Source organism: Amphiura filiformis, chromosome 11, assembly GCF_039555335.1.
Source record: "Amphiura filiformis chromosome 11, Afil_fr2py, whole genome shotgun sequence".
NCBI classification, from domain to species: domain Eukaryota; kingdom Metazoa; phylum Echinodermata; class Ophiuroidea; order Amphilepidida; family Amphiuridae; genus Amphiura; species Amphiura filiformis.
The window spans coordinates 26,151,903-26,175,079 of NC_092638.1; the positions used below are offsets into that span (position 1 = coordinate 26,151,903).

General features: G+C 38.6%; 1 protein-coding gene across 1 annotated transcript in view; it reads right to left on the reverse strand.

Moving 5' to 3' along the window:
* Positions 1–8,833: 8,833 nt before the first annotated feature.
* Positions 8,834–23,177, reverse strand: part of LOC140163592 (extracellular serine proteinase-like) — a 35,662-nt gene continuing 21,318 nt past the window's right edge. The window contains exons 8-11 of the mRNA XM_072186906.1: positions 21,329–21,500; positions 16,779–16,916; positions 10,456–10,718; positions 8,834–9,097 (exon numbers count right to left, since the gene is read on the reverse strand). Coding sequence (XP_072043007.1) covers positions 8,834–9,097; positions 10,456–10,718; positions 16,779–16,916; positions 21,329–21,500 — 837 coding nt within the window. The remainder of the gene's footprint in view (positions 9,098–10,455; positions 10,719–16,778; positions 16,917–21,328; positions 21,501–23,177) is intronic.

The following is a 23,177-nucleotide window of genomic DNA, read 5'->3' on the forward strand; positions in this document are numbered from 1 at the left end:
CCCACACACACACACACACCCCCACCCCGTGGCACTCTTATGGAAACACAATTTTGGTGCCACCATTACCCAGAAGACAGCAGAGAAGCACTCCAAGAATGAAAAGCACACATTTGGGAAACTTTAGAGATCTTGTTGATGGACTGTTTGTAGATGATAATTTTGATAACTTTTGTTTGATTTATAAGACATCACCAAACTCTTTGGTGGCCATCTTAAAGATAAACTGATTATATGATTATATATTTTTTGTCTGGCTTCTATGTCCTCAAAATAGGGTTCACAACTTATAACTTCCCCCTATTACTTTTTCAAATAAATCAAAAAATATTTTATGAAATGTAAAAAGGCATGTGTGGCCCAATTTGTTTTACACATGTGGACCAATTTATTGTGATCAGTCACAGTGGTTAATTATGTAAGAAAAGAGACTATTTTAAAAGTTGCACCTGAGTCAATTTGCTACTGTAGTGCATGTTAGTAACCATTGGTTACACTACGGGATTCTCATGAGAGTAGCAGCGCTGCTACTCTCGAGTACCTACGTCGGCCACCAGACCCTTGTGGCCCAGCAAGCCGGCTGCAACTCGCGAATACCTCGTGGCGTAGGTACTTTGAAGGTACTCCGAGTACCGACACTGGTACTCACCTGTCCGGTACTCCGCAGCTGAGTACCGACGTGGGTACTCTGGCAAAAAAATGAGGCAAGCGGGTTGCCATTTCTTATTTGTTTTTGTTGCCATATTGATTTATATTGATTAATATGTTCTTGATTTATGTTTCTTATTTGTTTTGGGGCATTTTAAGCGGATATTAAAGTTACGTAGGCCTATTAGTAAATAAGTAAATAAATAAGTAAGTAAACAACTAACTAAAGGACTAAGTAAATAAATAAGGCAATAGGTAAACAAATAAATAAGTTATTAAATAATTACCCAACTTGAAGTAAATAAATAAATAAATAAACACATAAATAAATAAGGAGATTGGTAAATTAGGGGTTCATTCATATATTTTCATGACTAAACGGTTGTTTATGCCCGAGGGGCCGCTTGAGGCCCGAGGGCATAAACAACTAATCATAAAAATAAGTAAATAATTAGGTAAATAATAAATAAATGAGTAAGTAAATAAACAAGGAAATAAAAAATAACCAAGTAAGTAAATAAGCAACTAAATAAATAAATATCTAAATGAGTAATTTAATAAATAGGCCTAAGTGAAGATAATAAATAAGTATATAAACAACTAAATAAAAAATAAATAGTGAAATAAGTAAAGAAAAGGTAAATTTATAAGTAGGCCTACATAAATAGGCCCTAAATAAGTAAATAACTAACTAAATATATAAATAGTTAATATATAAATGAGTAAATAACTAAAGCAAATAATGATTTAATGAATAAAAAACATATGAACATGTTAATAAAATACATGATTCCAATCTTTTCTAAACATTTCTGAAAAATAATAAACTTACTAAATAATTAATTAAAATTTAAATAAGATAAAAATTACAAATGAAAATAACCAAGCTGAGCAACCAGCCAAGCAAACGGCTAACTAACCAACCAAGTAAACAATCAAACAAACATAAAAACCGATACAAAAATCAAAGCACAAGAAAATAAATAACAATCTTCAGGTTTTGGAACAAGGCAATTTAAAACAGAAAAATCTTCACATAACATCGGTCTAGGTAACATGCTAAAACATTATAAAACATAACAATGATGATGGTAATTTGGCATTAACAAATTAAAGTGTTATTTTCTTAACAGAACAAAACAGAAAACAAAAGAAAACGATGGGATTATAATATAACACTGTCGCCGGCGTACGGAAAAACTGCATTGTGCAACAAGCATTATGCATCCATCATAACAAATTAATTATTCCACTTCAACGCGTTCGTGTGCAAACCTTGTTGAACGCGTAGTCGGCCGCGTAGTTGTATCATAGGCGCGCGCCGCTTGAAGTCAATGAACTTTTACGATCGAATGATTTTGGCGACGGAGTACCTCGCGGGTGAGTACCTTCACTGCTACTTCACTGCTGACACATGGGTACACCATGTATGCGGTTACTGTGCAGGTACTTCCGCTGAAGGGCCATTGAAGTACCCCTGACTATGGTGTGCCTATAAGTCACCTACTCGGTGCATCGCAGTTGACTCTTAGGTGACGCATGGCGGAGTATCGCTGTAAGTACTTTGCTACGGGGGGTATCTACAGTATGGTGGCCGACGCTGGTACTTTGGTGTAGTACCAACGTCGGCCACAAAGGGATTGGGTACTCGGTAGTAGCAGCGGTAGTAGCCGCGAAGTAACATTGCAGCAGAGGTACTACGTCGCCAGGAATCTTGTAGTGTACTGGTTCAAGTCTGGGCTCATAATACACATGTTCTGAATTATGATATGCCATAGGCTTTGTGTTATGATCATTTTGATCAGTGGTTCGTAATAAAGATAGCATGAGCCAGTTGACCTAGCAATGGTCATATTCTAACATGAACTGTGCTAGCGAATAGCAGCAAGGTTTTCCTTAACAAACACATGAATAGGCCTGGCCTACTGTATTGACCATTATTTGAGAATAGTTTGACTCCTATGGACTTTGATGAAACTTTTAACAATGTTTAAAACGATCTTTTTTTTACATAATGAACCATTATGATTGGACGCAATGACATGCACACTATAATTTGGTCCATATGTGTAAAACAAATAAGGTGATGCATAACTTTTCACACTTTTACATTTTGTAAAATTTTCTGCGATTGATTTTAAAAAGGATCAAGTGGGAACTTGTAAGTTGTGGACCCTTCATTCAATAATTGTTTTAATGGTACTATTTCACTGAAATTATGTGTATATATGGTGTTTCTCTGAATAAAATAAAAATTTAAAGTCAATGAAACAAAACTTGTCTATTTGCGAAATCTTTATCATTAGATGCACTAAAGACACAAACAACATGGAAGAAAGGAAAAGAGAAAGCCGGAAATGAAGTTGAAGCCATAATGTATGATCTTTTACAATAAAGTTGGCTTTTTTATTTTAAACCCAATTTTTTTGACATGTTTGTAATGTTTATACATGCCTCAACTTGCACCCAATTGGATTCAGCCAAATTAAACTAACCTTAACACCCAACCCTGCTTTTTGCTATCAGAAGAAACGAAAAAACCCAGGATTCGAACCTTAGACCCCTCGCATGCCAAGCACACGATCACCGACCTGTAGCCACACAGGTTATGCTGCCCCGGGCAGCAATTCTGTGAGCATATAACACTAAGGGTGATTGCATCATCGCAGACCCTTGGATTCATGCATGCGCAGTGGTTTTCATCGTGGTATTTTGTGGTATCTATGGGTGTTAGGGTTAACATAGGCCTCAATCTGGAAAAATACATATGTTATCTAAGGATATTATGGAGCAATGCTATTGAGGCATAACATCTCCATTGAATAACAGGTTTTAAGTATGAGCATTATTTCATTTTACCTCATTATTTGTCTTAAAATAAACAGGAAATCTTCCCAACTGGTGTTACTAATAATTTATCTGAATTTCTGGCAAAGAATGACAAAATTTGACCGAAATCGTATGGCTTTAAAGGCCCATTCAGCGATCCCAACGAAGTATTAAAAAATTAGAATGTTGTATAAATTGCCTAAATATGAAAGATAAGTCATTAAAATTGTCGTTAGGCATTTTCAAAATGATAAATTTGGCACAACAGCATTATGGACGAAGTTAGAAGCCCCATTGAATTACCAATTCATGTAAATGTCGAATTTTGTCTTTAATACATGGCTTTCAGCATAACCGCTTAGAGCACATCAAGGTGCCAAAACCCGAATTTTGATTTTTACGATCCCCAAGATGAGTAAATCACTGAATAGGGATTTGGTAGCAATGAATGTTTGGAAAGATTTTTTTGTGGGACATGAGAGCACATCAGACATATCAAATTGCATTCTGAATACGAAGAATGTCCTGATGATATCAAATAATTATTTTTTTTAATTCACGATATTATACACATTTTATGGCAAATGATTAAAAATTGATATTTTTTATATTTAACAGTCCTCAAAGTAAACTTTATAATTTAGGTCTTTTGGGGGAAAATGTATATCTTCAATATGAAATTTGATTTCATCGTCCGCTTTTCATCCCAGCTACATACACTTCAAGTACATATCATTAGATATATAAAGTTTACTTCGAGTACTGTTAAATATAAACAATTTTAAAAATATCATATTTTACTAATTTGTCCTAAAATTTGTATCATATCGTGAATTTCAAAAAATGAAAATTATTTGATATCAGAAAGACATTCTTCGTATTCAGAATGCAATTCGATATGTCTGGTGTGCTCTCATGTCCCACAAAAAATACTGTCGAAACGCTCATTCCAGATCCCTTAAGAGAAATGAAAAAGAGACATGTATACTAGTATTCACCTAATTGAGCTATTCAATTTGAAATCCATACACCCTCTATGGAAGACATGACCTTAATCTCCCACACAGGGAGTGTGAATTTCAAATTTGAAATCTAACTAATATGTAAAAGATTTAAGGGGGCGTAAGGATTTCATCAGGAATATCCCAATAAACAACTCTCAGAGATGAAGACATAGTTAAAAAATGACACAAAGAATGTTTTTGGCATAAATTAGCCTTTCATGCTATAACTTTATTATCCATGTCTTCCAAATAAAAAGATCCACCGAGTTGTTTTAAATAATTCACAAATGTAACAGGAACCTGAACACAATTACAGGTAAACAGGTTAAAATAACAACAAATGCAAAGTATAAGCGGTCCAATTTCCATGTTCTAGTTTTCTACCTTACACCTAAAAAAATTGTTTGATTGGCGTAACATAAAAAAAAATTATAATTTTTTTTTACACACATTTTAAGCTGAAAATCAAAAATTTTAATCTTTCTAAATTTTTTAAATTCATTTTTTGCAAAAAATAAGAAAAAAAGTCTAGGGTCGGGCCTATTTTTAGGGTCGGGCCTATTTTTAGGGTCGGTCTGGTTACGCCAATCAAACAATTTTTAGACCTTAGATTGAGGCCTTTACCATTAAAAAGAATATGTTTGCAAATTGTGAGCTGTATTTCTCCAGCAGTTTTGATATGAGAAGCAACAATGCTCCATCGGATAGTACATACACTTCCAGCATGGTTTATGTGTTTGTTCACACCCGGGGGGGGGGCACTTGACTTTGGAAGTGACGGGAATGTGCGGACAGCAGTTCGAAACTAGCGGTCTTTCGGTGTGACACTGAAAAAGGGGGGTCTTTCAGTGAGAAGGCCCCAAAAAAGGGGATCGTTCCATGAGACCGGGGAAATCTGACTAAAAAAGGGGGTCATTCAGTGAGACTGGGAACAATTTTGGGTCAAGATAAAGTTGATAAAATTTTTTCAAAAATTCATCATAATTTGAAAATTTTTCAAACATTTTAGGAAAAATACTGAAAAAAACAGGGTCATTTAGTGAGAGATTAGCAGAAATTTCCCCAAAATTTTTGAAAAAGGGGGTCATTCTTCTTCTTCCTTATAAGTGCCTCCCTCATATGTATGAGTATTTGGTGACAGGAAAACAAAAAAGGGGGTCATTGGGTGAGAGGGAGTTCAGTAAAATAAAAAAGGGGGTCATTGGGTGAGCTAGTTGAAAAATGGGGGTCAATGTGGCCGCACATCCCTGTCACCCATTTTTAGGAGTGCCCCGGTGTGAATGTTCACACCATAGCAAAACACATCTCAAGCGTTAAATTTCACTGGAAAATGAGAAAAGAGCTTTCTTCTGATTCCAAAATAAGGACCTTCAATGCCTGTTCCATTATGTTACAGAATTGATATTATTAAAGGTCCGTGACCCGATCGACAGCATCATCCCCCCGATATTTTTCATTGTTGATGAGGTTTTGGTATCACATGATAGATACTATTTTTCTCATTGCTATCCTGGAATTTGACGCTCCAAGTCAATGTATTTTCGGAGAAATCATGAAGCACAGCGGTTTTTACAGGCTACCATTTTGTAAATACTAAAAATTACGTTGGATTTCTGGACAGGGAATTAATTGTGAATCATCAGTCTCCTCAACAGCTACTTTGGTTTCCCGTCATTCACATTCTGTGAAAGAAGCGAACTACACCAAGTGCTGAGGAGACAGGGCGCCGTTTATAGTTTAAAAAAACCTTTACAGATCTCAGTGGGCTAAATAGCTCAATTGGTTAGCGCATTGTGTTTTTACACGAGGGGTACCCGGTTCAAAATCCGGTGGTGGAAGTTTTTTTTTCCTCCCCATTTTTAGCCCAAACTTTTTTATATTCATTTGAAATGTACATGTTGCAAGGGAAGGGGAAATATAGTTTGTTTCCTTTTTTTCTGAAACGGTACGAAAAAGAGTTAAAAACAAATATTTTCTGTTCAATACGGGCCGGGCATTGCAACATTGTCGTCAGGTCTTGTTGCTTGCCTGCCCAGAATGCAATTCATGCATACCAAGGTATTGGATTGCAAATTTGGCTATTTATCCACATTTACGCTGAAAATGCTCTCGTTTTTTCACAAAGCAGCATAAAGAAGGCGATATTTTATATTATTATGTAATTTTAAAGACAATCCATATCCAAAACCAATAGGGTTACCCCCCTTTAAAGGGAGTCTCCGGCAATCACAACATTATGCCTTTTATATAAGATAATTATCAAGCACGAATCATGAGGTTTTATTCAAAACCAACTCATAGTGACCATAAAAACATCCGTCGCTCAACACGCGATATTCAAAATTCCCGGGCACCGAAATTGTCGAGTGCAATGATGTCCCAGTATTACAATGAAGGCTGACGACAATTGAACACAAATAGCCATTACGTCATTGCATTTAGACAATTTCGGCGCAAGAATTTTGAATATCACGTGTAGAGAACCAACTGTTTTTATTCATTTTTATGGTCAATATGAGTTTGTTTCAAATAAAACCATGTGATTCGCGCTTGATAATTATTTTTCTAATATATAAGGCATAATGTTATGCTTGCCGGAGACTCCCTTTAAAGGAGGATTTTGTGATCCTAGTATCTTCTTTTTATGACATTTTTCAGTTGATTCCGATTTTGCGTTTGCCAAATTTTTGGTACATAAACATTATGTAACCAGAAGTTTCCAGTGGTATAAAAATCTCAACTTTTTTTGAGAAAAGCGGGGGGATGAGGCTGTCACGAAATGCCCTTTTAGTTTATTAAATATAAGTGTAATTTTATTTTTGAGAAATAATTTAAATTTACTTCAGATATTGATAATTGACTTTCCTGATTTTTCTATTTTTCAGAAATATTTGGCATAATAGAGATTATCCATCGCAATTGCATAGACAAAACCTTTTTTAACTGTAAACTCCCATCCAGTTCATTCCCAAATCATAGTAGAATTTTACTTATTCACTAATCACATTCTTGCATAAAAATGCACTTACAGGTGTAATTTTGTGGTCAGTATTTTCAATAATTTGCTAAAATCCCCCCCCCCCCCCGCCGATATCTTGAATGTGGAGTGCCACAAGGATTAGTTATTGGACCTTCCATTTTTATATACATTGTACTACACCTCCGATTGAAAGTATCCTGAAGTCTGGCATGGTTTGCATGCAGGGGATGATATATGAACCATAATCTAAAAGAAGGACCTCACAAAACATTAATTTGAAATCTTGGTGTATCTCTGACATAGGCGGTAGAAATTTTTTCATGAGGAATGTCTCCCTAAGGCCCTGTATCCATAGGCTGTTCCCTTGTGGCGTGTGCCCTTGTTCCGTGTTCACTTGTTCCCATGTGACCTGACACACAGACAACGAACCTTTGTTTTGCTTAGTGGCCGCTACGGCCACTTCTGTGTGGCAGGTCACATGGGAACAAGTGAACACAGAACAAGGGCACATGCCACAAGGAACAGCCTATGGATACGGGGCCTTAAACATCCAAATAGAAGAAAATAAAGCAATATTTGCCCTGTGCATCTTCCTTTTTTGCCTCAAAAAAAAAAACTTGTTTTGGGCCAATTTGTCATGCAATTTGTGTGCCTGCAAAATGTCCCAGTAAAACCAAAACAAAATATGCCGCCCCTAAATTTTAATGTTTCCGGTGCCACTGATCTCTTAACAAATAAATTTTTACAGCGGTAGGTACACTGAGCTCAAAAAGAAACTTATAATTTTTTACAACTTGTGAATCACAAGGTCATATCTTAAAATATTGTCAATCAAAATGAACCCAAATTACACACAGGATTACCTTAATAATCTACTCAAAACACATGTCAGTAACCAAGCAGTTATCCAACTGACACAACAGCAAAATGCACTGTCATGGGACAGCTTCCTGGACTTCATCCACTTTCACAGCACAACATTTGGCACCCAGCACAAAAAAATCTGTGAGAATGCACACAAGATCCTTGCACAGATGATAAAACAGTGCTGCTTTCTGCTTTTCATACACTTTTTTCATGAAACAGGGCTGGGCTGTGAATGTGGTCCAGGAAGCTGTTCCATGTCAGTGCATTTTGCTGTTGTGTCAGTTGGATAACTGCTTTGTTACTGACATGTGTTAAGAGTAGAGTATTGAAGTAAACCTGTGTAATTTTGGTTCAATTTGATGGACAAGATTTCAAGATATGACCTTGTGAAAAATTATAAGTTTCTTTTTGAGCTCAGTTTATTTATCGCATTTAGCATCTGAATTCTTCATTTGTTCTTCTGTATAATTATACTAGAAAAAATCTTGCACCGTTCAGTTTGTCCTTAAGAATAAGAACTTGATGAACTGAAAGATGCGGATTGTTCATTCTGGGGAGTTATTTTACACATAAACCATTTTGTAATATCACAGTTAGCATCATTCCAGGAGGCCACATCACCATTGGGATATGTCCCAAATTCGACACAGTCCTCTCTGTTCTTATGATTATTCGGCTGCTTGCGTTTCCAGTTTGTATAGTCCAGTGCAGTCTCATCTGTCCATACCATTCTACCCTCTCTGGTTTTGTCGTTTAGGCCAATCCACACCTATCAATTAAGAAAAATAAATGTGTACATCCATATCAAAATGATGCACTTGTCAGCTGCTACATGTGTCTCTTTTTACATGATAGCCAGGAAAAAATATGAGACTTGTCTCAAGTGGAGGACATTTCAAATCATCCCCAAGTGACCACTGTCAGAAATGCACATATCACTTCAAAAATATTCCAGTTTGCCCACAAAAATGCAACTTTTTACAATGTGCTATAGAAAAACATTTACTGAAAGAGCATCATCTCTGGTACATGAATGGGAATGCATTGTGGGCCAAAGAAAAAAACCAAAATGGGGGTCTAAAAATGAATAGTTTGGAAATCATGTGAAATGGGGTGTTGAGGGAAGAAAAATCAATTTGGCTCAAAATTGGACTTTTACGTAGTTCACTTGCCCATTGTGCATACTCTGCATTAAACTCTGATTTGTATTAATCAGTGTTAATTGTTTACAATTGATCTGATCTTTTCTGTCACCATACTCCCTCTGTTTGTTAGCTTCCCAAGTGGACTATTTACTTTGGATTGCTGTTAACATGTTTAACACAGGTGACTATGATGGACACCGGCGTGTCCAGGATCTTTTCCTCTTTCAGATTTATGCGGGAGGTTTAATGGCTAAAATCACCAAAAAACCGGCTGATTTTACATGATTTTTAACAAAGTGCGGGGGGCTTCAGCACACCCGGACACGCCACTGATGGAAAGATTATCGAATTTCCAGCCTACTAAACTTGGCCATGATGTAATGCATCTTTAAGTGGATCTGGCTTGTGATTAGTCGGCCAGATCTCATTACATATTTTTGATATCATTTGGAAGCATGTTCCAATCCCGTATTGCACTGAACCATTACTTTTACCTACCAGTCGTCTTAGGGCATTTAAATAAAGGCACTTAATTTAATGCCCACGTGACCAGATGGGCGCTGACATTACAGCGTCTAGACAGGGTGTCTGGAAAAGTGACCTTTGGCACAGCGGGTGGTCTTCCTGTGTATTTCAATTGGAAACGCGGGTTGCATGTCCAAATTTTCTAGCAAATTTGTAATTTTTTTGCAACTTTGTAGTATTATTGTAAGAGTTTCTGTTGATAACTTTTTTTCCGTCGTTCAAAACTTTCAAAATTTTGTTCTTGGAAGCATACTAAAAAAACAGAATCCCCCAATGTATAATTAAGTTGCCTTTTAAATTTTCACCAATTTTGATGATATTTGTCTGAAAAATTCCTATCTCTTAGCATTGTAGCACATCTACTGATCACTTGGTGGTCTTGGAATGGCGGCGCCCATGGGTCATGCGAGCATTAAATTTAGTGCCTTTTATGTAATACCCTGTGATAACTACCTACCCTTGTCCCTTCTGTTAGCCAATTAACAAAATCATTCTCTTCACTGGAATGGATGCTAACAAGATCCGTGCCATCTCCATATGCGGTGCAGAGAAACTCGGCATCCGTCCATGTTGAGGGCGTCTCAAAAACACGATAGCAATTATCTTGGAATTCATACCAACCTTCACAGCATGGGATTGTTTCAGAATCTGATGATGGATTTGAACTTGATGGAAATGATGAACTAAAAGATAATGATGATGTCCCCAAATTCTCTCCAGCTGTGAAAAATATTGGGGACATTATGATGTTATTATAAGTAACTCATGTTGAAAGTTTTCAACTTCATGACCATGTGGCACCATCAAACATGTCAAACCTGAAATGTAAAACCAATGTGGGATTTCCATAAAGAAAAGATTCCTTTTTAAAAGTGGATTTTGTGATCCTAGCATCCTCTTTTTATGACATCTTTCAGTATATATTCACGAAAAAAGCTTATTCCCAAAATTTCAGTTGATTCCGATTTTGTGTTTATGAGTTAGGCATGATTATGTGTAATACACTGCTCCAAATGCCAGAACGAAATTCAAATTTGGCGATATTTTTGCTAAACGAATTAATCTACAAGAATTTTTTGTACATTAACATTATGTGGCCAGAGGTTTCCAGTGGTATAAAAATCTCAACTTTTTTGGAGAAAAGTGGCGGGATGATGCTGTGGATCACGAAATCCCCTTTCAAATGTAAACTCATCTTTTTCTTCATGCTTTTCCGGATTCACAGATGAAACTTGTTGGTCTTTATTGCTTGTGCACCTTAAGTTCTTTTGAAGATTATGCGCCTACTAAGAACCCTCCATTATTATTAAATAATGTGCCTCCAATCGATTTGAAAATTTAGAAATCCAATAGGTAAATTTCCAAAAATGGCTTGTGCCCCCCCCCCATCAGGCCTGGTGCAGTGCCCCCCCCCATTTGGATGAATCACACTATGCCACTGGTGTACGCGACCTGCTTATGGAAAGCAATCAATTTGTGTATATTCGTAGCAGGTAGGTAACTTATTGCCCCAGTAAATCACTGAATGCCTGGCTCGGCAAATTGGTCCATTTTTTGTGACAAAAATATAGTTCAGCTTTTGACACCAATATGCACTCTTCAAATTGATCCAAATATATTAAGGCTGGTATTCAGTATTCCTGACAAGGCCCCCTGTTATTTTGGCCAAAGGCCCCCCCCCCTGCTTTTTTTTTTGTTGCTTTAATTGTTTTCTGCAAGGTTCAAAGGTCCGGTGGGTAGAATAGTATGCCTACTGACAAGGTTATATATATGCCCGTGCATGCAAGAGGACATTCTATTTATGCCTGCATTTATGATTCTTGAAAAGTTTCATTAAATTTTGCCCGTTTTGGCCACAGCAAGAGATCAAAAGTCAAGGGCCCTAGCTGCCCAAATTTAATATTTGGGAATACAATTTTTATAGAATCAGGACTACGAATTGGTGCATTACACATTCTCAAAATACAAGTAGGTCATCTAGTATGGGACATGGGTCCAGGGCCCCCAATATAAGCGTATCATCAAAGCTGGCTCTAAAACTACAAAGGACCCCATGTGGACCGTGATACACTTAAGCCTGAAGGTATTTCCCCTTAGATATGAATTTTGGCCCGGATACACAAGATCAAGAGTTTCCGGGGGCCCGAATGTCAATACAAAGGGCCTGTCGTTTCTCAATAACTATTCATGAGTTCCAAAGGTCAAATATTATAGGTCCCCGGGGCCTAAAATGTTTTAAAATAATAATTTAAAGCAATGACTGTTCATGGTTCAGCACTTGGGCAATGTACCTTTACATGGGCATATGAGCCTCATAATGTCAAATATTATTGGGTACAGAGCCCACATGGGCTCAGACCCAGGGCCCCCAAAATGTGCCTCCCTCCCAATTGCCCTGTGCACCTTCCTTTTTAGACCTAAAACACCATGTTGTGGGCCAAAATAGGTAAAATTGCATAATTTTGCCCGTGCGAAGCGCGCACTGGCCCTATATTATAGCAAAATTCACCTTCATTTGTTTCCGTGCTTTACCCGCAAATGTCATAGTAAAATCGAAAACAAAATATGCCAGACTCTCTCTAAATTGTTATACTTCTGTCGCAATCTTATACGTAAATCAAAATTAAACTAAGCCACTTGAGTGCATATATATCCACTCAAGTGGCTTAGTTTAATTTCCTTACAGTGAGTTTGGGGCCCTCAAAAAGGCCAATCCTGCCCTAAGGTGCATAGGCGTAGATCCTGGGGTGTGGGGATGGGGATAAATCCAACGTACCAACGTATTGGCTTCGTTGAGATCAGATAATGACCATTAATCTGGGATTTTGCTTGCTTCTTGACTATCAAGCAAAAACAGAAAAGGAAATATTCCTAGTTCTTTAGTACCGTTTAAACACTCACAAATCTGATAAACCCTCGAATTGGGTATAGAATAGTGTGAAATTGCAAACTTTTGCTAGCTTCGCACGAACTTTACTGGGATAATATAGGCCTACATCAACTTTTACTTCAAATAGTATGAAATGGAATGAATGTTTGCGCACTACGCGCACGTATCTCATAACATTGGGCCGAACTAATGATCACTATCAAATTTTGTTCTTACTCTCCTCCCGACAAAAATTCACGTACTTTCCTGATTTCAACTCTTTACCATTGGGCCCCCAGGATATTTTGCTGACAGGGCCCTTTTCCTTAAATCCGCCTCTAACCCGAGTCATAATTTCTTTACCCGTACTCGTACCCATGGCCCCCAGACCCGTGGCCTGGGACTCGTGCCCGTCCCATGGCCTGGGACCCGTACCTGTACTCATGGCTCCGGACCCTTACTCATGGCGGGTCCCAATACTACAAGTGTGCTAAAAAGAGATCAATTCTGTCAACCCAGACTGCACTATTCCTCCATTGCCTTTTTGCATGTTTACAAAAAAATGTAGGGGAGACCAGGTAGTGTCTGCCCTTGGGGCAAGTCTGCCCACCATATCGCTCATTCTACAAAATCCGGTGCCAATCCACTGTAAAAATTGAAAAAAATAAAGTTGTTCAAAAAGACCTGCTTTTTGTGTTTTTTAAGAGCAAATGTATCACTACTTTCAGATGTAAAAGATTGTCAACACCACTTGCATATTTTTCTTTCAGGACATCATGATGTTTTTTAACACTAAAAGTCAATGTAATGTGAGCTACGTTACCGGCTACAAAATGGGTTGGTTTTACTTAATCCAAGGTCATAAAAAGCAAACGAAAGATCACTTGAGTGAAATGTAACACCGATTTCACCATTTCATAGAAGTTTTGAAGATGCATAAATGAGTGCGTAACGTAGCTCACAGTAACGTAGTTCACGGGTTTTAATGTTTTTGATGTGATTTGCGAACGTTAGAATGTTATGTCGGTTAATTCTAATATAAATGGGATTCGATCACTGGTACCTATCACATATTATTAGGAAGTACTTGTTATACAAGTGCATACTATGGAATTCTGGTAACGTAGCTCACCAATCTTAACATGGTCGGTCGAAATTTCAATGTTTACAACATTTCTATGCCAAAATGCTACAGCATCACGATTTTTACTGTTATTTTTAAAAACCTAGGAGTGTTTCCTTTCAAAAACCGTAAACTACGTTGATACCTCTGTTTTACGTCTTTCCAATAACGTGTGTTAAAAAGTGGTAACGTAGCTCACAGCGTTTTGTGGAAAGTGCAATTTATTTTAGAATTACACAAAGACGTTTTAATCACTAAAAATAATGTTGATATGCAATATGATGACGCCTTATCTAATTAAAAACAACAAATATGTAAAGATATCGCATTTATTCAAAGAAAATATTAAGGATCAGATTTGACACTTGAGCAGTGGAAACGCAATTTTAGCGATTTTCGAGCCTTTGCAAGGGTTAATCAGGCTGAAGAAAGCATTTAAAGTATGGACAACTATATATGTCCGTAGATCTCGTTTAGTTCTACCAGAAAAACAACATATTTGATGCCCTAAATGCTCGACAAAGTATTTGTGGACCAAAGAATGGAAAAAGGGCTATTGGCACCGGATTTTGTAGAATGAGCGATATGTTTCTGATCATGTGACTGCTGGGAAAGTACTATGATGGTGATGTATTAGCTGGCACATGTCACAGCTAAGTACCCAAGAAAACAAGACAGTCCAACACTGACTAGCCACAGAAATTATCTTCAAAAATGTTTCTGAGTCAAGGAAGTTTTTTTTTTTATCTTTCAAGGAAGTTTACTTTTCTTGGAATTCGTAATATTGTAATAATCTCAAGACTCATCGCAGAGATGGTTTTCATTCGTATGTTAAAGCCTTAATGTGCGATCTTTTTTCAGAATATACCCGTCCGGTCTGACTGCCTGATCAGGAAGTACTGCCGAATCAGGCAGTATGTTGCCGAGTCAGGCAGTATGGTATCCCACAATGCAATGCTCTATTTCAAATAGAGCATCTTTTAATATACCGTTATTTCTTGGTTTAGAGTAAAGAAGTAAGTAAAATATATAAAATTATCAATGAATGTACAATAAGTAGTAATTTTTCATCAATTTTAGTTAAAATAAAGTTAATTTGTATATTTAAATCAAACCGTTAGAAATTGTTTTGTTATTTAAATCATTTTTCTCCTGGTGGAATTTTTTTTCGCCCGGTGAAAAATTGTCAACTTACATGTACCTCATGTGTGTCAAAGTAAAATTTCCCCCGATCTTTTATAAAATCACCATGAACAATTTAGTCCTTAGTCTGTCGAATTCGGAAGGGTTACCAAAGCCTGTGTTGTCTAACTCGGCAACATGCTGCCTGATTTGGCAGTACTTCCTGATCAGGCAGTCGGACCGGACTGTATACCTTTATTTTTTTCAAAACCTTACACATGTTCCAACTTATATCTATGAACAAACTGTCAAATTCGTCCTATTTGTATGCATGTAAAACAGGATGATTTTCTGTTGGTCCGACATATCATAATTTTCAGATTATGATAATATGTTGGAATGATCAAAATCTTAGTCTCCTACGAAGCCAGTTTGGTTACGCTAGGGAGCGTAACCAAACTGGCTGCATAGGAGCTCTGAGGCCGCATTCATCCTTAAATCCAAAAAGTGCAAGATATTTCAAGTAATATAGAGGTTAAGTGATGATGTTGTTTCTTTGCAAATTTCCAATGATTTTCGCATCCAAATGTATTGGGAACTTTCATAATGATTGCATTTTATCATTTTGGAAGAAAAAAAGGAAAATCTAAAAATTTAAAAAGATCATACATTAAGGTTTTAATTCGGAAGGTGAATGATCTGCCCAACCCATCATGCAATGTAAAGATCGACAGTTTGCATTTAGTGGGCATAACACAAAGTTAATAAAAAAGTGCTGTTGGGGCATGTCTGCCATGTAGGCCATTGTGAGGAGTAAGTTTGCTCGGTGTTTTACCCAAAATAAATGTGAAATTTTGTGTTTATCAGACTAACTTTCAATTGTACACAGGGGGGCTGCAGGGGGAAAATTGCAAATTTAATTGCAATTTTAGTTGCTTCACCTCAGGTGTTTGGCGCAAAGTTAAAGGGGACATATCTGACAGTAAAAACTAATTGCATTTTGTGGAAAAGAAATGCAAATATATCTTTAAAGCCATAATGTACGATCTTATAATATGCAATTGGTTAATTTTATTCAAACCTGATTTTTGTGCATATTTGTAATGTTTACACATGTTCCAACTTGCACCTAAATGGAATCGGCCAAATATGTTGTCTCTGTAGGTCAACAGAGCAAAGTTCGACATATGTGACACGATCAAGATATTGGCAAAGAAAGTATTAATTGTTTTCAGCCATTGATCAAGTGACGTAACTTTTCAAAGAAAAGTCGTATCAACATGGGGTTTTCAATTTTGGAAAGCTCTAAATGTCCTCTTTAGAAACTAATGTAAAACTTATTTTTGACCAGGGTCGACATGTGACTCATTCCCCTTGATCACGTCACATATTATCATAATTTAAAAATTATGATAATATGTTCTCCCATTGAACTGCATGTCAAATGACCAAAATAACCAGTGGGGTTTCTTTCACTTCACCTTTTTTATTTCAACTTAAAATGGACAGCAACCCTTCCTGGCAGTCATTACTTATATTATTTCAACATTTTGAATGAAGAATAAAAAAATTAAGCTAATTTTTAGGAAATTGTTTCTGCTCACTGTTGCTAGGGTCATAGAGAGAATAGCACAGTATAAACTTTAACATTAACATTGTAACATACCTCCAATGTAAAGAAGACGATTTGGTGTCGCAATTTGAGCATTGTATATCTTATTCGGTGTTGAGTTTAAGATAAGTAGTTTAGCCACTTGATCAGGACTGAGTGCATTGTTATTACCAAGCAGAATGGCAGCAGCTCCTGTGTACACAAAACACATGTGAAGGAATCATTATTATGATACATGGCACTAACGTAGCCAGCAGGGTGGCAGAGTGCCCCCCCCCCACCCGACAAAAAATGAAAGAAAAAAGTGTCCTCTGACAAAAAAATGAAAGAGAAAATCTAGAGGGCAAGGGAAAAAAAGGGGCAAGGAGCCCTTTTCCACCAAAAGTGTACGCTCGTATTTCAAGCCATGGAGGTTCCACTCAATGTTTCACTCTTCCCAAGACATGTGGACAAGCCATGGAGGTTCCACTCAATGTTTCATTCTTACCTGAGACATGTGGACAAGCCACGGAGGTTCCACTCAATGTTTCATTCTTACCTGAGACATGTGGGCAAGCCATGGAGGTTCCACTCAATGTTTCATTCTTACCTGAGACATGTGGACAAGCCATGGAGGTTCCACTCAATGTTTCATTCTTACCTGAGACATGTGGACAAGCCATGGACGTTCCACTCAATGTTTCATTCTTACCTGAGACATGTGGACAAGCCATGGAGGTTCCACTCAATGATTCATTCTTACCCGAGACATGTGGACAAGCCATGGAGGTTCCACTCAATGTTTCATTCTTACCTGAGACATGTGGACAAGCCACGGAGGTTCCACTCAATGTTTCATTCTTACCTGAGACATGTGGACAAGCCATGGACGTTCCACTCAATGTTTCATTCTTACCTGAGACATGTGGACAAGCCATGGAGGTTCCACTCAATGTTTCATTCTTACCTGAGACATTTGGACAAGCCATGGAGGTTCCACTCAATGTTTCATTCTTACCTGAGACATGTGGACAAGCCATAGAGGTTCCACTCAATGTTTCATTCTTACCTGAGACATGTGGACAAGCCATGGAGGTTCCACTCAATGTTTCATTCTTACCTGAGACATGTGGGCAAGCCATGGAGGTTCCACTCAATGTTTCATTCTTACCTGAGACATGTGGACAAGCCACGGAGGTTCCACTCAATGTTTCATTCTTACCTGAGACATGTGGACAAGCCACGGAGGTTCCACTCAATGTTTCATTCTTACCTGAGACATGTGGGCAAGCCATGGAGGTTAGTCCACTCAATGTTTCATTCTTACCTGAGACATGTGGGCAAGCCATGGAGGTTCCACTCAATGTTTCATTCTTACCTGAGACCTGTGGACAAGCCATGGAGGTTCCACTCAATGTTTCATTCTTACCTGAGACATGTGGACAAGCCATGGAGGTTAGTCCACTCAATGTTTCATTCTTACCTGAGACATGTGGGCAAGCCATGGAGGTTCCACTCAATGTTTCATTCTTACCTGAGACCTGTGGACAAGCCACGGAGGTTCCACTCAATGTTTCATTCTTACCTGAGACATGTGGACAAGCCACGGAGGTTCCACTCAATGTTTCATTCTTCCCAAGACATGTGGACAAGCCATGGAGGTTCCACTCAATGTTTCACTCTTCCCAAGACATGTGGACAAGCCACGGAGGTTCCACTCAATGTTTCATTCTTACCAGAAACATGTGGACAAGCCATGGAGGTTCCACTCAATGTTTCATTCTTCCCAAGACATGTGGACAAGCCATGGAGGTTCCACTCAATGTTTCATTCTTACCCGAGATATGTGGACAAGCCATGGAGGTTCCACTCAATGTTTCATTCTTACCAGAAACATGTGGACAAGCCATGGAGGTTCCACTCAATGTTTCATTCTTCCCAAGACATGTGGACAAGCCATGGAGGTTCCACTCAATGTTTCATTCTTACCCGAGATATGTGGACAAGCCATGGAGGTTCCACTCAATGTTTCATTCTTACCTGAGACATGTGGACAAGCCACGGAGGTTCCACTCAATGTTTCATTCTTACCCGAGACATGTGGACAAGCCATGGAGGTTCCACTCAATGTTTCATTCTTACCTGAGACATGTGGACAAGCCATGGAGGTTCCACTCAATGTTTCATTCTTCCCAAGACATGTGGACAAGCCACGGAGGTTCCACTCAATGTTTCATTCTTACCCGAGATATGTGGACAAGCCATGGAGGTTCCACTCAATGTTTCATTCTTACCTGAGACATGTGGACAAGCCATGGAGGTTCCACTCAATGTTTCATTCTTCCCAAGACATGTGGACAAGCCACGGAGGTTCCACTCAATGTTTCATTCTTACCCGAGATATGTGGACAAGCCATGGAGGTTCCACTCAATGTTTCATTCTTACCCGAGATATGTGGACAAGCCATGGAGGTTCCACTCAATGTTTCATTCTTACCTGAGACATGTGGACAAGCCACGGAGGTTCCACTCAATGTTTCATTCTTCCCAAGACATGTGGACAAGCCATGGAGGTTCCACTCAATGTTTCATTCTTCCCAAGACATGTGGACAAGCCATGGAGGTTCCACTCAATGTTTCATTCTTACCCGAGATATGTGGACAAGCCATGGAGGTTCCACTCAATGTTTCATTCTTACCTGAGACATGTGGACAAGCCATGGAGGTTCCACTCAATGTTTCATTCTTACCTGAGACATGTGGACAAGCCACGGAGGTTCCACTCAATGTTTCATTCTTCCCAAGACATGTGGACAAGCCATGGAGGTTCCACTCAATGTTTCATTCTTACCTGAGACATGTGGGCAAGCCATGGAGGATCCACTCAATGTTTCATTCTTACCCGAGATATGTGGACAAGCCATGGAGGTTCCACTCAATGTTTCATTCTTACCTGAGACATGTGGACAAGCCATGGAGGTTCCACTCAATGTTTCATTCTTACCTGAGACATGTGGACAAGCCATGGAGGTTCCACTCAATGTTTCATTCTTACCTGAGACATGTGGACAAGCCATGGAGGTTCCACTCAATGTTTCATTCTTACCTGAGACATGTGGACAAGCCATGGAGGTTCCACTCAATGTTTCATTCTTACCTGAGACATGTGGACAAGCCACGGAGGTTCCACTCAATGTTTCATTCTTACCTGAAACATGTGGACAAGCCATGGAGGTTCCACTCAATGTTTCATTCTTACCTGAGACATGTGGACAAGCCACGGAGGTTCCACTCAATGTTTCATTCTTCCCAAGACATGTGGACAAGCCATGGAGGTTCCACTCAATGTTTCATTCTTCCCAAGACATGTGGACAAGCCATGGAGGTTCCACTCAATGTTTCATTCTTACCTGAGACATGTGGACAAACCATGGAGGTTCCACTCAATGTTTCATTCTTACCAGAAACATGTGGACAAGCCATGGAGGTTCCACTCAATGTTTCATTCTTACCTGAGACATGTGGACAAGCCATGGAGGTTCTACTCAATGTTTCACTCTTCCCAAGACATGTGGACAAGCCACGGAGGTTCCACTCAATGTTTCATTCTTCCCAAAACATGTGGACAAGCCACGGAGGATCCACTCAATGTTTCATTCTTACCTGAGACATGTGGACAAGCCACGGAGGTTCCACTCAATGTTTCATTCTTCCCAAGACATGTGGACAAGCCATGGAGGTTCCACTCAATGTTTCATTCTTCCCAAGACATGTGGACAAGCCATGGAGGTTCCACTCAATGTTTCATTCTTACCTGAGACATGTGGACAAGCCACGGAGGTTCCACTCAATGTTTCATTCTTCCCAAGACATGTGGACAAGCCATGGAGGTTCCACTCAATGTTTCATTCTTCCCAAGACATGTGGACAAGCCATGGAGGTTCCACTCAATGTTTCATTCTTACCTGAGACATGTGGACAAACCATGGAGGTTCCATTCAATGTTTCATTCTTACCAGAAACATGTGGACAAGCCATGGAGGTTCCACTCAATGTTTCATTCTTACCTGAGACATGTGGACAAGCCATGGAGGTTCTACTCAATGTTTCACTCTTCCCAAGACATGTGGACAAGCCACGGAGGTTCTACTCAATGTTTCACTCTTCCCAAGACATGTGGACAAGCCATGGAGGTTCCACTCAATGTTTCATTCTTACCCGAGACATGTGGACAAGCCATGGAGGTTCCACTCAATGTTTCATTCTTACCAGAGACATGTGGACAAGCCATGGAGGTTCCACTCAATGTTTCACTCTTCCCAAGACATGTGGACAAACCATGGAGGTTCCACTCAATGTTCCATTCTTACCCGAGACCTGTGGACAAGCCATGGAGGTTCCACTCAATGTTTCATTCTTACCTGAGACATGTGGACAAACCATGGAGGTTCCACTCAATGATTCATTCTTACCTGAGACATGTGGACAAACCATGGAGGTTCCACTCAATGTTTCATTTTTACCTGAGACATGTGGGCAAGCCATGGAGGTTCCACTCAATGTTTCATTTTTACCTGAGACATGTGGACAAGCCATGGAGGTTCCACTCAATGTTTCATTCTTACCTGAGACATGTGGACAAGCCATAGAGGTTCCACTTATTGTTGCAGTACTTGTTGGATATGGGATCCATGCGCTGGAGATGTCAACTCCAGGTGCAAATAAGTCCACACATGTACCGTAGTTGGAAAATGAAGCTCTGGTGTCATACCAATCTGAGGCAGCGACGGTCAAAGCCTAGAAGACAACAGACAAGAAAACAAATGATTAAACACTCAGAGAATAATTTAATAAGACCTGAATTCAAAATTAAGGTGACTAATTTGCTTACAGACATTTGAAGGTATGCATTTTCACAGCAAATATGAAGAGTTTCTAAAGATAAAAAACATGTCCATTTTTCTCGATTTAAGATACGCAAATTTAACTCGTCTTATATAAAGAACATAATCAACTTTAGAAGTGACAGGTATGTGCCTACTGGTGTCTCGAATTGAAGTAGGGGCCTATCGGTAACAAAGCGTTATTTAAAAAAAAAGGGGGGGGTCATTGGGTATAATATTTTGAAAAAAGGGTTCATTGAGTAGGCCCTATAAGAATTTTAAAAAAAGGGTCATCTGGTAGAAAATTTCGAAAAAATGGAGCAAAATTTTAAAAGTTTCGGCATAATTTTGAAAAAAATGGAACAAAATTTGAAAGTTTCGGCATTATTTTGTTGCATTTTTATGATGCTATTCTATAGTATAAAATTTAGAAAAAAGGGGGTCATTGGGTAGCCGCAACCAAAAAAGGGGGTCATTGGGTAGCCGCAACTAAAAAAAGGGGGGGGTCATCGGGTATGACTTTTAAAAAAGGGGGTCATCGGGTATAGTTGACTTCAAAAGAGGGGGCCTATTGACAGGCACATACCGTCACTTCCAAAGTTGAGTGCCCCCCGGTCCTGTTCCCTGGCACTGCATCATGAAAATATGTTCATGTGCTATCACGATCATGCATGGGTTGAAAATTATGCACCACTGGCAATAAGAGTATATTCTCATGTCATTCAGTTGCTCTGATATTACTTGCATAGATGTAGAACAGCGGGGGGTAAATTACCCAATATTTGATGATGCAGATGGTCCATTCAATCGTCCCTCCAACAATTGTATGCATATATTTTCATATTACTGTTTTAGCTTTTTGCTCCAGGTTAACATTATATTTTATCATTTTCATTTCAAACCCGGGGGGGGGGTCACTCTCACACAAAAGTGCTACCCACCCGCGTCCGACCTCCTCTGAAATGCACCCTTAATGGCTAATTTTCACATAACCAAATTGCAGCCCTTAATGGCGAAACACATGCAAAATCCTACCCTAAATTGCGGAGCACATGCAAAAACCATACCCTAAATGGTGTTAACTGAGAAATATCTAATTTATACCCTAGTGGCGTAAACAAGAAAATGAGCTAATTTATACCTAGTCCGACGAGTAGGACCTGTTTTTTTTCTTAGTTACCAACTATACTCTAACTCTGATCGCTTAAGAAAGATTAACCACAAAAATACACTAACCGCGCCTCCCGGTGGACTTTCGCGATTCGTCTTTCTTGCACCATGTGAGATAGTGATCATAGTGTGAAATGAGTATAGTCTGGTAACTTAAAAAAGGTCCTACTCGTCAGACTATTTATACCCAACCCTAGGTGTCTTTTTGATGTTGCGGACCTATAGATAAAGAAAACATGCACAAAGGTAACAAGAATCAATTAAAAAGTAGTGATTTTTATCAAATAAGTGCAAACTCACTCCAAATATAATATTACTAGCCCTAAACGTCTAAGGATTTGGCTAAAAAATGACCCCTAAATGGCGATGCCTTCTGAAAAAGTACCCTTTTTCAAAAAGACGTTGATGACGCTGTGTGGTG